The sequence below is a fragment of the Geotrypetes seraphini genome, chromosome 2 (assembly GCF_902459505.1).
Source record: "Geotrypetes seraphini chromosome 2, aGeoSer1.1, whole genome shotgun sequence".
Classification (NCBI taxonomy): Eukaryota; Metazoa; Chordata; class Amphibia; order Gymnophiona; family Dermophiidae; genus Geotrypetes; species Geotrypetes seraphini.
Window position 1 is genome coordinate 417,892,875 of NC_047085.1, and position 15,920 is coordinate 417,908,794.

The following is a 15,920-nucleotide window of genomic DNA, read 5'->3' on the forward strand; positions in this document are numbered from 1 at the left end:
AAGGTCTGTTTGATGCCAAGATCTAAAACCTGCCCAAATATTTAAAACAATCAGGTACAAAAATATAGGTCAATATTCTGATCTGGTTGCAAAATGCCAACTGCAATGTTTAAAAAATTCAATATCCACTAACCTTAGTGCCTAAATGTAGGCATCATTTGCCTGCGAAGATTATAGAATACTAGCACTTATGTGCATGAATGTAATATTCATGGCTAAGTGCTAGAAGCACACTCAGCAGTATTCTACGAGTGTGCTAGTCGCATAAAGCAAAATGCAAAGGGTGTGCACAGCGGGAGGGCAATTGGTGTGACAAATACATATATGAGTAGGTTATGGAATATTGCCATTTACATGCTAAAGTATTAAATTTAGGTGTGTGCATTTACACCTGCTAGCGACATGGACCATTCAAGCAAGTTGACCCCCCAGAGCAAAACCGCAAGATGCTAGAAGTTGTCTCCAAAAACCCTAAAATGTCATTACAGGACCTACAGCAGGCTCTTGCGACTGTTGATGTGAAAGTGCATGCCTCTATAATCAGAAATAGACTGCACAAATTTAACTTGCATGGACGGTGTGCAAGGAAGAAACCTTTGCTCTCTAAGAGAAAGATCAAGGCCAGACTGAAGTTTGCCAGAGAGAACATAGACAAACACCAGGACTTCTGGAATAGTGTTCTATGGACAGATGAGTCTAAAATTGAATTATTTGGACACCAGAAAAGAGGACATGTTTGGCGTACACCAAATACAGCATTCCAGGAAAAGAACCTCGTATCAACTGTGCAGCATAGAGGTGGAAGTGTCATGGTTTTAGATGATTTGCTGCAGCAGGACCTGGCCAGCTCACCATCATAGAATCCACCATGTATTCTACCATGTATCAGAGGGTGCTTGAGGAACATGAGAGACCATCTGTAAGAAAATTAAAGCTGAAGTGGAACTGGACCCTGCAACACGACAATGACCCAAAACATACCAGTAAATCCACCAAGGACTGGCTGAAAACTAAGAAATGGAGAGTCCTGGAGTGGTAGAGTCAAAGCCCTGATCTTACTCCAATTGAGATGCTGTGGGGTGATTTGAAACGGGCTGTACATGCAAGAAACCACTCGCATCTCACAGCTGAAAGAATTCTGCATTGAGGAGTGGGCCAAACTTTCCTTAGACCGATGTCAGAGACTGGTAGATGGCTACAAGAAGTGTCTCTCTGCAGTTATTTCAGCTACTGGGGTGTCCTAATTTATTCCTCAGTTAGAATACACATTTTTATGGATATCTTTTGTTTCATGAATAAATCAAGGAAAATTTTTGTTGTTTACGTGCTACATCATTCTTTTCCAGAGATAAATAAAAAAAAGATTTGACATCAATATGTGAACATTTCTTAATAAAGAACTGAATATTTCATGGGGTGTCCTCATTTTTTCACATGATTGTATGTGTCCATATAACGTGTATCTGCCTGTATTCCACCTAAGCTCTATTGTGTAAATATGCATAACACACATCTGCAAACATATGGGTGTGCACCTTACAGAAAACTGGAGATTACATGCATATCTCCAACATTTAAGTGTAACCATTTACACCAATTCTGTGGGTGGCATAAAGTAGGCATCTTATTTCCTTTATGGAGCAGGCATCTTATTATATTGCTCTTTTATGATGATGATATCCAGCCACTAAGTTCAGCTTGCAAAAAGCAATTCTCACTTAAACCACTAAGCTACCTGTATAGCGGGCAATTCTGTAAAGTGCGCGAAAAGTTAGGAACCAAAATGCATTGCACTGAGCACATATTACGTTAAAAACACTATTACGTTAAAAACACTAGTGTTAAATTGGTATTTACACGCAAATGTTTAGATGAAGAAAGGATTTTTCTTTACTTCTTCATCCTTTCTTCACATATGAGTACAAGACTTTTTCATCCAAATCGTGCTGCAACTAGTTCTTTAACAAGTAAATGTATAAGCCAGTATTCTTTACATTGACAAGTATAGTATAGCTAATATCCTTTCGTCAATGTCTTTTCAATCTCAAAAGAGTTCTCCTCACTACCTTTCTGGGGCGTCAGACATGCCATTTATTCGCCTCCATTCTGGCGATATAAAAGTCTTTTTGGCTATGACTTCGGCTGTGGCTTCTTCATTCGCCCACTTAAAACAATTTTTTTGTTTTTTGTTATTTTTATTATAAAGTGCTAGTGCTTATTTTCTATATTTTCATAAATATTGAAGTGAAATTATTTATCTTAAAAAGACGTTGTTTCTTTAGTATGATCGGATCAGGGACCTGTCAAATCGACATGTTTCGCCACCAAGGCTTTTTCAAGATTAAGTCCCCCTTTTCTTTTTTATGTGACCATCCCGATACTAAAGTGTTTCTGATCTACCACACTTTAGTATCGGGATGGTCACATAAAAAAGAAAAGGGGGACTTAATCTTGAAAAAGCCTTGGTGGCGAAACATGTCGATTTGACAGGTCCCTGATCCGATCATACTAAAGAAACAACGTCTTTTTAAGATAAGTAATTTCACTTCAATATTTATGAAAATATAGAAAATAAGCACTAGCACTTTATAATAAAAATAACAAAAAACAAAAAAATTGTTTTAAGTGGGCGAATGAAGAAGCCACAGCCGAAGTCATAGCCAAAAAGACTTTTATATCGCCAGAATGGAGGCGAATAAATGGCATGTCTGATGCCCCAGAAAGGTAGTGAGGAGAACTCTTTTGAGATTGAAAAGACATTGACGAAAGGATATTAGCAACTAGTTCTTTGGCATTTAAGTTGTTTATATCTTTTCTTGGGTTCCTTGAAAAAGACCCTCGAAACATGGTCCATGTCGGGACCTGTTGAAACATCTAAAAGCTAAGTGGGAACTTTTTCTCCTTCTTTTGCCATCAAAAAATAAATTTATTGTTTGAATAGCATGTTTATTTAAGCTTTTTCACTTAAGTCATACACAGTGATGGGACGGTGGGTTCGGCTATAGGAGCCAAGGCTCTTGGTTGGGTCACACAATTCTGAGTGTATGTGAAAATTCTATTTACTTGTTTTTCAAGTTCCAAATTCAAATTATTGACCTTGTATTAAGGAGTCTTTATCTAGCAGTATTACAGTTTATCTTTTTGACTTCTTAAGCTTTTAACATTTTGATATAACATACCTCCCTACTATTTTTTTGTTACTCATTCTCTTGGCTTTGCCACGAATCGATTTCGACTACATGCGGGCGAGCGGGTTGTCAGTCGGGTTGACGTAGCCATCGTAGCGCAAGCGGGCACAGGGTATGGCTCTCAAAAAAAATCTTAATCGTTGTACTACTGATTTTGGCTCTTTTGACTAATGAGTTTGCCTACCACTGCCCTAGTATAACAGGAATGGAAAATCCTTTCATATCTATTAGAGAATGACACGGGGAGCGATCCCCGCAGGGAGCTGCGGCGTGGCTACGGTTTGGCTGCGGGTTATGGAGACTCCAAAGCCAAATCGCCGCAGACACGGGGACAAAAGTTTTCACCGCCCGCAAAAACGGTGAAAAGATTTGTCCCCGCAGGCCAATGTACCCCCTTCTAGGAACCGCTATTTACCTGTGTTTCACCGTGCTCCTCATTTGTCAGATCAACCCTTCCTGCCAATAGAACCCGCCCCCCCCCCCCCCCCGACGATCGCCGGCAGGAAGGTGCTCAGCCCTTCATGCCGACAGAACCAGCCCTCCCCAACGATCGCGGCAGGAGGGTACCCATCCCCTCCTGCCTACCCCAACAGCCCCCCCGACGATCGCAGCAGGAGGATATCCAACCCCTCCTGCCAGCTCCCCAACAGCCCCCCTATGATCACTGGTAGGAGGGTGCCCAACCCCTCCTGCCGGCCCCCCCAACGGCCCCCTATATCGCCAATAGGAGGGTGCCAAACCCCTCCTGCCGGACCCTCCCCCAACAAACCCCGCCATCCCGAAACACCACCCTTAGTCTTACTTTCCAAGTTGGACCGGACAGCTCCTCGCTCGTCTGGCCAGCAGGCCTGCCTCCGTCCAAATGAGGCGGGCCCGCCCCTCCCCTCCCAGGAGGGGAGGGGCAGGAGGGGTTGGGTACCCTTCTGCTGCGATTGTCGGGAGGGCCGTTGGGGGGGGTCTACAGGAGGGGTTGGGTGCCCTCCTGCCGTGATCGCTGGGGGGAGGGGAGACTTGCAGCCGTAGCCGCGGTCACTATGCTAATCACGGCAGGGAGATCTTTGCCGCGATTAGGTACAGCGGCCGCGTCTACTTACCATGTAGGCTAACATTGTAAGCATTAAAAGTACATGTCGTGTTTGTTTTTGTATAGTTATTAACTAATATTTAACTAAGTTTTAAAGTTTTAAAGAATGTTTCCTTTATACGTAAATAAAGAAAAGTATATAAAATCGTACCCGTTTGAGGCTTTTATGTATGCAGCGGTGACGGTGACGGGGCGGTGAATGGGGTTGCAGTGGCGGTGACGGGGCGGTGAATGGGGTGGCAGTGGCGGTGACGGGGCGGTGAAGGGAATGGCGGTGACGGGGCGGTGCAGAGGATGGTGAGACGGGGACGGGGCGGTGACGGGGACCAATTTTTTCACCGTGTCATTCTCTAATATCTATCTCCTTAACAAATTCTCACACTTGTTAAGCACCATATTAAAAAAAGCATATCCTCAAGCCCCAGCCCACAAGATCAATATAAAGATATTACAATTAAGAAGATTTTTTAATGCATCTCATGCCACTGGGGCAAGGGAGTAGGTAAGACCTAATGAAGTGTTAACAATACTGTGTCACACTCAAGCCACAGATTCAGTGCTTAAAAGTACTGAAAGTCATGAGGTACTTTTTTCAGCACTAGGTAAGCAGCTCTTTGAAGGCATCCAATATGTCAGTGAGGGCAACAAGCAGGGGGAGATAAAAGGTGCAGCAAAGACAATTATGCTTCAATACACTGAACAGAGGCTCCTGGCAACAAACGGCTACCTCCATTATATACAAATCTTTCATTCATTGTGCATATCCTGAAAACCCAACAGGCTGGGTGTCTCCTGATGACTGAGCCAAAACTCACTGCCTTATAGGTGAGCTCTTTGTATGAAAGCATGGATCATTAATATTTGCATTTGAATGAAGATTTATTTTTAACTCCTGATGACAAAGAAAAGAAAAACCATCACCTTACCTCCTTAGTGTTTTCAGTATAAAATATTCCCAAAACTAGGATGTAGATAAGCGGTATGAAGAAAGAAGAATGTGTATAAAATTTATTTTCTTTCATAAATAAGTCTGCTCTGTCACATAGGTAGAAATAGGCCATGATAAGACCCAGCTTGCAGAAAGACAACAGAAATATTTCCAGCATAGAGATTGTTGGCGAAACAATACTGGGTTTCTTCTCCTCTCCACATTCTAAATCCATGCACAGTTTATTCTTATGATGATTAATGCGATGAATTATACTGAGAATTATGAACCCAAAAATTGATGCAGCAAAAAAACAAGCTGTTAGCTTCTGTATGATGGTGAGTGGAGGCAGAGGCTGGCAGCAGGAGCCATCCACAGGTTTCAGGATTTTATTGCAGTAGGCATTCATGAGCACCATTGCACTCTGTTAAAACAATTGAGACATTTTGTTAGTTATGCATTTTACACCAAATGTTTTTTAAACTGTGGGATGGAAAATCAACATGCCATTTATTAGTGGGTCAATAAATAGAAATATAACAAAAAGGAAATAAGATTATACTTTTTCAATGGACTAACTTAATACATTTTTTGATTAGCTTTCCAAAGCAATAGCTTCTTCAGATCAAAAATGTCAAAAAATTGAGAGGAATAAGATATTTTTTATTTAAGTAGAGACCGAAAACCACACCTGATTTATGTGAAAAACCAAACAGCTGTAACAAATTCTTAGTACAGGCATGGTAAGAGGTGACAAGGATATGGTGGTGAAAGTAAACACAGCTTAGGGTTACCACAGGCAATGAGGTGCCCAGACCAATATTGGCAGGTTACAAGTCGTTAAGACAATGGTTTTCAGCCCAGTATTCATGACACAACCAGACAGACTGATTTTTAGAGTATGCATGAGATAGATTTGCATAAAATAAAAGTAGGGCATGCAAATCTCTCCTGCATATTTACTGTGCGTAGCCTGAAAAATCTGACTGGCTGGGTGTGTCCTGAGGATGGGGCTGAGAGCCACTGCTCTAGAAAACAGTGTTAGTGCCAGCTAAATTGGTGATGGCTTAGTACTGCTCAGTAAGCCCACATTAGGAGAACAGAAGTAGTCTGATGGTTTGAGGAGTAGGTTAGGGATCAGAGAAGGCAGGGTTCAAGTCCATGGAAGACTGGAAGATTAGGTTCTTACCTTCAATAATTTTCTTTCTAGTCCCTGAAAGATTCTACATGCAAGGTGTCCAATACATTTCCACAATCCGGGACTTGCAGAAATCCACACTTTTCTAACCATGTGCTCCTACTACTACTGAGAGAGAGACAGAGCCTCCTGCAATTACCTCAAAAACCAAGCAAGCACACTAGAGCAAAGCAACAACAAAGGAGGAGGTACACAGTACTCCAGATGCGGGCGCACCATCGCACGATATAGCGGCATGATGACTTCCTTCGTTCTGGTTGCGATACCCTTCTTAATACCCAACATTCTGTTTTCTTTCTTCAAAGCTGCTGCGCATTGTGCCATTGACTTCATTGTTGTATCCACCAGCACACATAAGTCTTTTTCAAGGTTACTTTCCCCTAATACTAATCCCCCCATTTTGTAGCTGAACATCGGGTTCTTTTTCCCTATATGCATGACCTTACATTTCTCTATATTGAAGTTCATTTGTCATTTATTTGCCCACTCCTCCAGTTTGTTTAGGTCCCTTTGTAGGTCTTCACTTTCCTCCACAGTTTTAACCCTGCTACAGAGTTTAGTGTCATCCGCAAATTTTATAACTTCACACTTCGTCCCTGTTTCTAGGTCATTTATAAATACATTGAACAGCAGCGGTCCGAGCACCGACCCCTGCGGAACACCGCTCGGGACCCTCCTCCAGTCCGAGTAGTGACCCTTCACTCCAACCCTTTGCTTTCTGCCTGCCATTCTCCTGAATCCAGGACCTGTCGACTAAGAAAGTCCGCTTGCACATTTTCAACCCCAGCCACATGAGCCACTGAGAGCCAGAAGATGCACCTCTGCCCTTCGGAACAGCATTCGAGCCTCCTGGCCCAAGGGAGCGCTTCTTGTGCCCCCCTTGTCAATTCACATATGCCACTGCTGTGGCGTTGTATAAAACACTTGCACCACTGTCCCTTCCAGAGTGCTCTGTAGAGTCTTTAACACCAGACATATAGCTCAAAGCTCCAGGCAACTGATTGAACCACACTTCTGAGATGTTAGTCCACCGTCTCTGAATGGTGCGATCCCCACAATGAGCACTCCAGCCTGCAAGGCTGGCATCCATTATGATAGTGGTCCATTCCATGATCCGAAGATGACTGCCACCAGCGAATTCATGCCAAAAATAAACAATTTTCAAAGATAAAAAATAGCTATTTGGGGTTTGGGGAGGTGGTAGAACCCTACCCTCAGAAAAGCCCACCCCTGAAGCTCCCATAGGAAATAATGGAAGTGTACACAGTCACTGAAGTGCCTTGCGTGTCAGCTTTTTTCACTTTAGCTGAATGGAGGAAAAGGATATTCTGCCTCAGAAAAGCTTCAAAAGGACCAAACTTCAAGATCTTTGGACTACCAGTTGGACAGACCCCGACCGAAATCTCCACCCCCTTGGAGCCTCTCCACTCAACCAGGGCGGAAAATGCAATCTGTGCCCTGAAACCCCACCTGGCTATTACTCAGGACACACCCAGTCTGCACTTAAACCTCTGACAAGCTCAGAAGGCAAGCTAGCTCCCAGGGGGATGAACCCTGAGCCCGAACAAGGTGGCACACAGCAGGCTGGCTCGACAGGTCCATCAAAATTTCTCTGTGAAGCAACACTCCAGCTTCGTGGACTTTCTTTCCTCTGGCAGAAGAGCACCATAAGGGGTCTCACAGTATCCCAAGCCACCGAAAACAAACTTTTCATTGAGAAAAATAAGAAAAAGATGCAGAGCAGACCAGAAAGACTTCTGAACAGATCGCTTGCAGAAATTGAAACTGCAGGGGGCCTCCATCTTTCTCTTAGTAGTAGGAGCACATGGTGAGAAAAGTGTGGATTTCAGCAAGTCCCGGATCAGAGGAATGGATTGGACACCGTGCAAATAGAATCCGGAAGGGATATTTCAGAACTTCTATTACCTTCAAGTACAAACTCAGGACTAGTATTTACTTAAGTGCATTAATGCTAATGCACATTTAACATGTGTTATTTACTGTGAGTCCCACTGTTGTCAATGTGACCCGATTTATAACTAAGTACCTATACAAAGGAGACACCTGGAACTAGCCCTACTAGCACACAAATTCTCAGGCACAACTTTATACCTGCTGCAAAAGCAAATTTGTGCTTGTACTATAATTATGTACTCACATATTTTATAAAATATGCATGCATATTGCAACGTCACATCTGTTCCACACAAACTACATCCTGGGAATGCCTATGAGCATGAGCCAGAGCCACCTCCTGCACCACCAAAGTGCTCTTGGTGCCCCCCCCCCCCTGATGATTGACATAGGCCACCGCCATGGCATTGCCCAAAAGAACCCTGACTGACTTGCCCATCAGAAAGGACTGGAAGGCTAACATCGCTAGACGGATGACTCTGGTCTCTAAGACATTGATCAACCAGGAAGCCTCCTCCATGGACCAGGTGCCCTTAGCTGAGTGACCTACACACTTAGCTCCCCAATCGAGGAGATTGGCATCTGTGAGCATCACCGTCCACTACGGCTGGTCCAGACTCGTCCCTTGCACAAGATGGGAGGTCTGTGGCCACCAAAGAAGACTGCAACGAGTCAAACCCCAAAGAGGAACAGGATGATCCAGACTGTGCCTCTGAGGCGACCACCTCTGAAGAAGAGGATGTATATGGGCATGAGCCCACCTCATCATGTCTAGGGAAACCGCCATCGACCACAAGACTTGGAGGAAATCCTGCACTCGAGGACACCGGGATGCCATAAGCAGGCAAATCTGAGATTGTAATTTGCTTACCCGGGCCTCTGGGAGGAAGACCTTCCCCAAGGAGGTGTCGAACAGAACTCCTAGATACTCCAGGCACTGAGATGGAGACAACCGGCTCTTAGAAAGGTTGACAACCCATCCCATCGACTGCAGAAACTCCACCACCCGAGCTATGACCCGGGTGCTCTCCTGGAATGACTCTGCTTGAATCAACCAGTCGTCCAGATAGGGATGAACCAGAATGCCCTCTTTTCGCAACGCCACCGTGACAACCACCATAACCTTGGTGAAATTCTGCGGAGCCGTGGCCAGACTAAAGCGAAGCGCACAAAACTGACAGTGTTGCCCCAATATCACAAAAAGCAGGAAGCGATGATGGGAGGCCCGAATAGGAATGTGCAAGTAGGCCTCTGTCAGATCGAAAGAGGTCAGAAACTCCCTAAGCTGAACCGCCAGAATCACAGACTGCAGAGTTTCCATGCAGAAGGTTGGTATATGGAGAGCCCTGCTGACCCTTTCAAATCTAGGATGGGCCGAAAAGTCCCTTCTTTCTTTGGCACTAAAAGTAAATAGACTACCAACCTGTGCCCCACTCCTGAGTGGGAACTGGAACCACCGCTTGGAGATCCAACAATCTTTGAAGGATCTGGCGAAAGGCCTGCTGCTTCCACACCCCCTGCAAGGGAGAAGCAAGAAAATGATCTGGCAAGAAACAGGCGAACTCCAGAGCATAACCGTCCCGAATCACCTCCAGAACCCACTGTTCTGATGTGATCTCCGCCCACTTTGGATAAAAATCTTGCAGCCAGGTGCCCACCAGAACCAAGGCTGATGTCAGCAACGAGGCATTGGGCAGGACGGGCTGCAAGGGACCTGGCGGGGGCGCTACCCGCACCCCAGTGGGCCCCTCGAAAGGACTGCATGCGTGGAAGAACCTGCCTCTGGAGAGCCCAGAAGACTGAAAAGAGGCCCCTCGACCAGAGCGGAAGTGGCAGAAATCACACCCATGCCCAGCCCCACCCCAAGCCAGCGGCCTAGGCCTATCCTCAGGCAAACGAGACACTTCAGAATCAGTTAATGTCTGAACCAACTTGTCCAAGTCCTCACTAAATAAGAAAGACCCCTTAAAGAGAAACTTTGTCAACTTAGCTTTGGACCGACCAAGTGCAAAGCCACAAGGTATGGCGTGCTGTCACTCCAAACACCATAGACTTGGCAGAAGCTCGCAAGAGGTCATACATGGCATCTGAAAGATAAAAAGCACCCATCTCAATTTTGGCAACTTGCTGCTCCACTAATTCCCAATTATCAGACTCATGGTAAAGAATGCGCTTGGCCCAGCGAAAACACATCCAAGCCACCAGCCCGCCACACATCGCTGCCTGAACTGCCAGAGCTGTCACATCAAAACTCTGCTTAAGGAGGGACTCCAACTTATGCTCCTCAGGGTCCTTCAAGGCAGCGCTGCCTTCAACAGGCAGCGTATGCCCCTTCGAGATGGCCAAGACCACTGTTTCCACTACTGGCGACTTCAGGGTGTCCCTATCCCCTTCGGGGATGGGATAAATGCAGGAGTGCGAAAAATGAAAAGGCGCCTCTGGCACCTGCCACTGTGCGAGCATAACATCCCGAATATCCTGATAAGAACATAAGAATTGCTGCTGCTGGGTCAGACCAGTGGTCCATCGTGCCCAGCAGTCTGCTCATGCGGCGGCCCATAAGAAAAGAGCAGGAAGCAGAACGGATCCTCTTAAGCAAGGGGTCCACCATAAGCAGGGGCTCCGACACGGACTCCTCAAATTTTAAAACCGAGGAGACCTGACGAATCAGCTCCTGAAGCTCATTCCACTGAAAAATTTGCACCAGACGCATCTTCGCCAGCAGGTGGGCTCTCGAACCCCCCGCTTGCGGAATCCATCTCCCCAAGAGGATCCTGGAAATCTCCCCAAAGGTCCAAGTCCTCATCAATCACATCCTGCTCCTCATCCTAAGAGACCCTTGGCCGGTTGGACAAGAGAGGAGTAGAGGGGGCAAAACTGCCGCTGTTTGGGGCCGCTACGGAGAAAACAAATAGGCCAACCCCCCCAACCCCCCCCCCGAGACCCCTGGATTGGAAACAGAACATCCAGCCACCAGCACATAAGCTTTACAAGTGCTAACATAAATTCAGGAGGAAAAACCTCCGGTGGTCCCAAGGTAAAATTATGTTCTTACCTGTTAATTTTCTTTCCTTTAGAAGCAGCAGATGAATCCAGAGACCAATGGGAATAGCCCACATCTACCAGCAGGTGGAGATAGAGAAACTGATTAACAGGTGGTTATATTGGCTGGCAATCCTCCTGTCTCATTAGTATAGCTCCTTGCCCAAGCACACGTAACCAGCAATAGGCATCACATGTAAAAAACTTCTTCCCAGGAGAAAAGGCAAAGATATCGAATACAACCATCAACCACAACAAACCGCGTAAGTTGCATAAGACAAAACCGATAGACAACTACCAGAAAGGGAGGGGCTCTGGATTCATCTGCTGCTTCTAAAGGAAAGAAAATTAACAGGTAAGAACATAATTTTACCTTCCTTAGCAAAGCAGCAGATGAATCCAGAGACCAATGGGATGTAGCAAAGCAATCCTTAATTTGGGTGGGAAGCAAACGCCACCTTCGCAACGACCGAAGCATCAAAAAACCCCTATCGCATGTGCCCGCACATCCATGCAGAGACGCGGAGAGAAGGTACTCTCGGAAGACCTGTTAGCCATGAGACAAATCTCCTCCAAGGCAAAAAACCTCTGGGCCGATCCCAAGAAGCAGCCATCGCTCCAGCGGAATGGTCATGAAGTTCAATCGCCACCCGCTCCCCCTCCAGTAGGCAAGCATAAAGAATGTTCTCCTGGACCTAATGAGCGAAGTAGGCATCGGACACTGCCATACGCCTGAGGCGTCCCTTGAAGAATATCAAAAGGAGATATAAACACTAACAGTTGATAGAACCGAGCTCGCGGATAACTCGACATACGTATCAAAAAATGCAGTGAATAAAAGCACTGCTACCAAAATCCCGTCCCAGGAAGAAGGAAGGAAAAAGCGAGCCTGATGGAAAAGAAAGGATGACACCCTCTTAGAAAGAAATAGAGTTACCAGCCGAACTGATACCCCATATTTTGGAAATCAGAAATAGGAATACCCGTTGAACAAGGCATGCCACATAGAAGATTGCAGAGCTGAGGCCATGGCCACAAGAACACCCTGTTCAACGGCACAGCCCTTTGGAATCCCCAAAAGACAAGGAGGAAATAAAGCCTTCGGTAAACTGCGAAGAAATACGTGAGGAATGTCCTCCAAATCGTACTCTCCATGAGGTGCCTGAACATACCACACTCTGTTTAGGGACTGAACTACATAAAGCTGAGAAGGAAACGAAGAGCCACCTACCCAGTCCTTGTAACAAGCCAAGAAAGGCTCCAGAAGCGGAAGGGAATTGAACGCTAAGCCCTTGGCAATACACTTGTGTCAAAAAAGGAACTCTGGAGTGGTTCAAACGATAAGAAGCACCCAAGAAAGGAAACAAACAACCTCCAAAAGGAAGTAGAAGCCACAATCGAAGATGTCCATAGCACCCAGATAAGCGCAGAAACAACCCGCTTTGCCTAACCAGAACAAGTCGGCCAAGACTTCCAAAAAGCTAGGTCTTAATACTATAGTAGTCCCAATATCCATGATGATTGGACCCCAGGTGAGCAACGACAGAGATACCCGGAAACATCTGTAGCCCAGCTGTCGAAAGACTTAGTAAATCCTTCTAATAAGGATGGGGCCGCTCATCCAGAGAATATACAAATACCGCTCCCGGTAGTCGAGCTCGAGATGGCCAATCCAAGCCATCCTCAGCAAGAGGCCACCACTGAAACAGAGAAGGCGGAGGCGACAAAGGAGCCACGCATCAACCCCCTATCACTGCCCCTCCCTGGGTCCGCCGAATAAGTAAGGAAGCCTAGAATCGAGAGACGAAGCTATGCGGACTAGACCCAGGAGATATCACGTTCGTAAACAGAGCAAGAACGCCTGAGCCACAAATCTCACTATCCAGGATGCAGAAGATAACACTAGTACTAACATGCCCACTCTCCAGAGTGCACCCAGCACTCTGTAACATACAAGAAATGGTCCATGCTCAGAAATCATGGAGAGTCTATCTAAACTTAGACCTAGATCTACGAAAGGATCAGCCAACAGAAGATGAAGAAGAGAGAGCACCCAATGGAAGCCGAACAACTTCGCCTGCCAACTGAGTACAACGGCTACTGCCCCAGCTGTAGAGAAATACTCCCATTCCAAATACTGATCAAAAGGACCCCCAGCGTCCTTCCTGAAGAAAGATCTGATGCTCTAGCAAAGTAGCCTGACCCTGCTCAAGAGTAGAAGAAAGAACCACTACTGAGCTGCCTCCGAAGACCTGACTCCTGGAGCTGAGGACGGAAGTCACCGAGCCGCCCCAACCCGACAGCCCAGGATGGGCGGTGGGCATAAGCTAGTTCAGTAAAGAGCCAGGCATGTCTCGAAAAGAGAAATCGCGCCGAGCCACTAAAACAAACCGAGTGAAGCAGGAGGAGCATACCAAATAATTGGAGCTCTGAGATACCGGAACTCACCAGAACAACAATCGACTGCTGTAAAGAAAGAAGGGAAAAGCAAGCCGAAGTTCCTAGTGTAGTCAGCACTATGGATCCTAGAAACTGTACAGAATCCCTTGCTCATCGTCCTGGAAAGCGAAGAAGAATGCCAATCTGAAACCGAGACCCCACATCTAAGTCTGCGGAAGAAACACCAGAGTTTCCAATATGAATAAAAACCTCATCCTGATATACATATCAATAGTACCAGAGAAAAAAACGCTGTAAATACCTCATCTGTACGTGTAACGAACTGAGGAAAAGAAAACACCCTTTTCGCATCCGACCAATGTCAGGAAGTCCTCCGAGACCAGAGGCAGACTAGAAGAAATTGGATGAATCGTCTGGTAGCGTCAAAACGGTACCACCGTCCACCTCCACCAGCGATCGTGAAGCCAAAGATAGGTGAAATGGCAAGTGCCAAACCCGAAAGCGCTGCTCCAGGAGAGGTAGGCAAACCTAGTGCCGATTCTGAGCTCATAGAGAAAAGGTAAATCGACTCTCAGGTAGTCAGCAGAAAAGTATATAGCTGCCCAATGCCCCCCGGCTTGGCCACCATGTAGGTAGTGGAAACCCAAGCACTACCAGAACCGTCCAGAGGACGCGGAAAGCTTCAGAGAGAAACATAAAACCTGAGGAGGAGGCAAAGGTGCAAGCAACCTGAAAAGTGTACACAGCCCCCTGACGTTGAAGGATAGAGACTACTCCCCCATGAGACCTGACGAAGCCCGGAAGAATTCAGGATCCCCACAGAATGCTATGCAACAAGTCAGCAAATGGCAGGATGAGGAATGGAGGAACCTTAACAAGAAAGAAATTCTCTTAGGGGGAAAAAAAAATCAAGGTGCTTAAAGCAACCCATGAAATAGCTCTAACTTCATATAATGTGAGTGAAATACCTATGGCCTCTAAAGGGAATACGTACTGGATGCAATCAAGACGCTGTATCTAGTGGCCTTTGAAAAACAACAGCAACGCAACAGATATGAGACAAAAGAGTTGTGCACTGCCCTTAGGACAGCTCTTTGTCCACGAGAAAGCTTAAAAAGCTGACAGCAGAAGAAAGGATCCTCACAAAATACAGCCATGGTCATCAAAACTTAGCTGGAGAAGAAACCGAATTTCAGCAAAGTAGACCAAAACGGAATGAATAGAATAAAAAACTGCGGCAGGCTGCAGTAACTGAAACTGCGTGCCAGGAGTTCCAAAAACCAAACGCAACCAAAAGGCAACCTTGATGTGAGGGTAAAAATTTTGTACCTGGGGCAATGAAGTGGTAAGTGGCTTTCCCAGAGTCACAAGGAGCTGTAGTGGGAATCAAACTCATGACCTTAGAGTGCTGAGGCAGCTGCTCTAACCACTAGGCCACTCATGGGCTAGGGTTTTTTTTTTTTTTTTTTTACATCACAGGGACAGAAAGCAGCTCCGCAGCATTACCATACACACTGCGCTCCCAAACTGCACTCCAAGAAGAGACACCGAAGGACGAGCAGTAGAGCTAGCATGAACATTAGAAGCCGCCGAAGTAGAAGGCAAGGAAACAGGCAGTGACAGCACACTCAAAGGCTGGGCAGACTGCGAGCTCTGCAACAGGAAAGCCCGGTGCATAAGCATCACAAATTCTGGCAAAAACGAGCTCAGCCCGAACGCCGCCGACCCTGCCTGGTCCGTGCCAAAGAATGGCGCCACCCCGCCTACTGACTCCCCGACCGCCGCCGAATTCCCTTCAGCCGTCGAAGCACCCTGCAACAGGGCCGAGTCAACCGCGAGTGAAGGGGAAGACGGACGCCTTTCCCCAACGCGGGCAATGGCTAAGTCGCATGCTTGCAGGAAAGAATCTTCTGTCGGTGCTTCCGTACAACCGGCAGAGCAGAATCCCGCCAGTGTTCTGCGCTTCCCACAGCTCGAACACCGCAGACCAGCCTCTGCCTCCATGCTTCGTGTCTTTTTTTTTTTTTTTTTCAAATGAGAAAGCCCGCGAACAGCCGCCGATTCCGCCCCCCAGACACCAAACAAAAATCGGCACTCGGGAACGAACAAGAGTTAACTAAAGTATAATTTAGCCATAGTACTCACCACCAAAACTCACAACTGCCC

General features: G+C 46.2%; 1 protein-coding gene across 1 annotated transcript in view; it reads right to left on the reverse strand.

Annotated features, from left to right (window-relative positions):
• Nucleotides 1–15,920, reverse strand: part of CASD1 (CAS1 domain containing 1) — a 239,267-nt gene that overhangs the window by 122,106 nt on the left and 101,241 nt on the right. Inside the window, exon 9 of the mRNA XM_033931105.1 lies at nucleotides 5,199–5,624. Within this exon, the coding sequence (XP_033786996.1) occupies nucleotides 5,199–5,624 (426 nt within the window). The remainder of the gene's footprint in view (nucleotides 1–5,198; nucleotides 5,625–15,920) is intronic.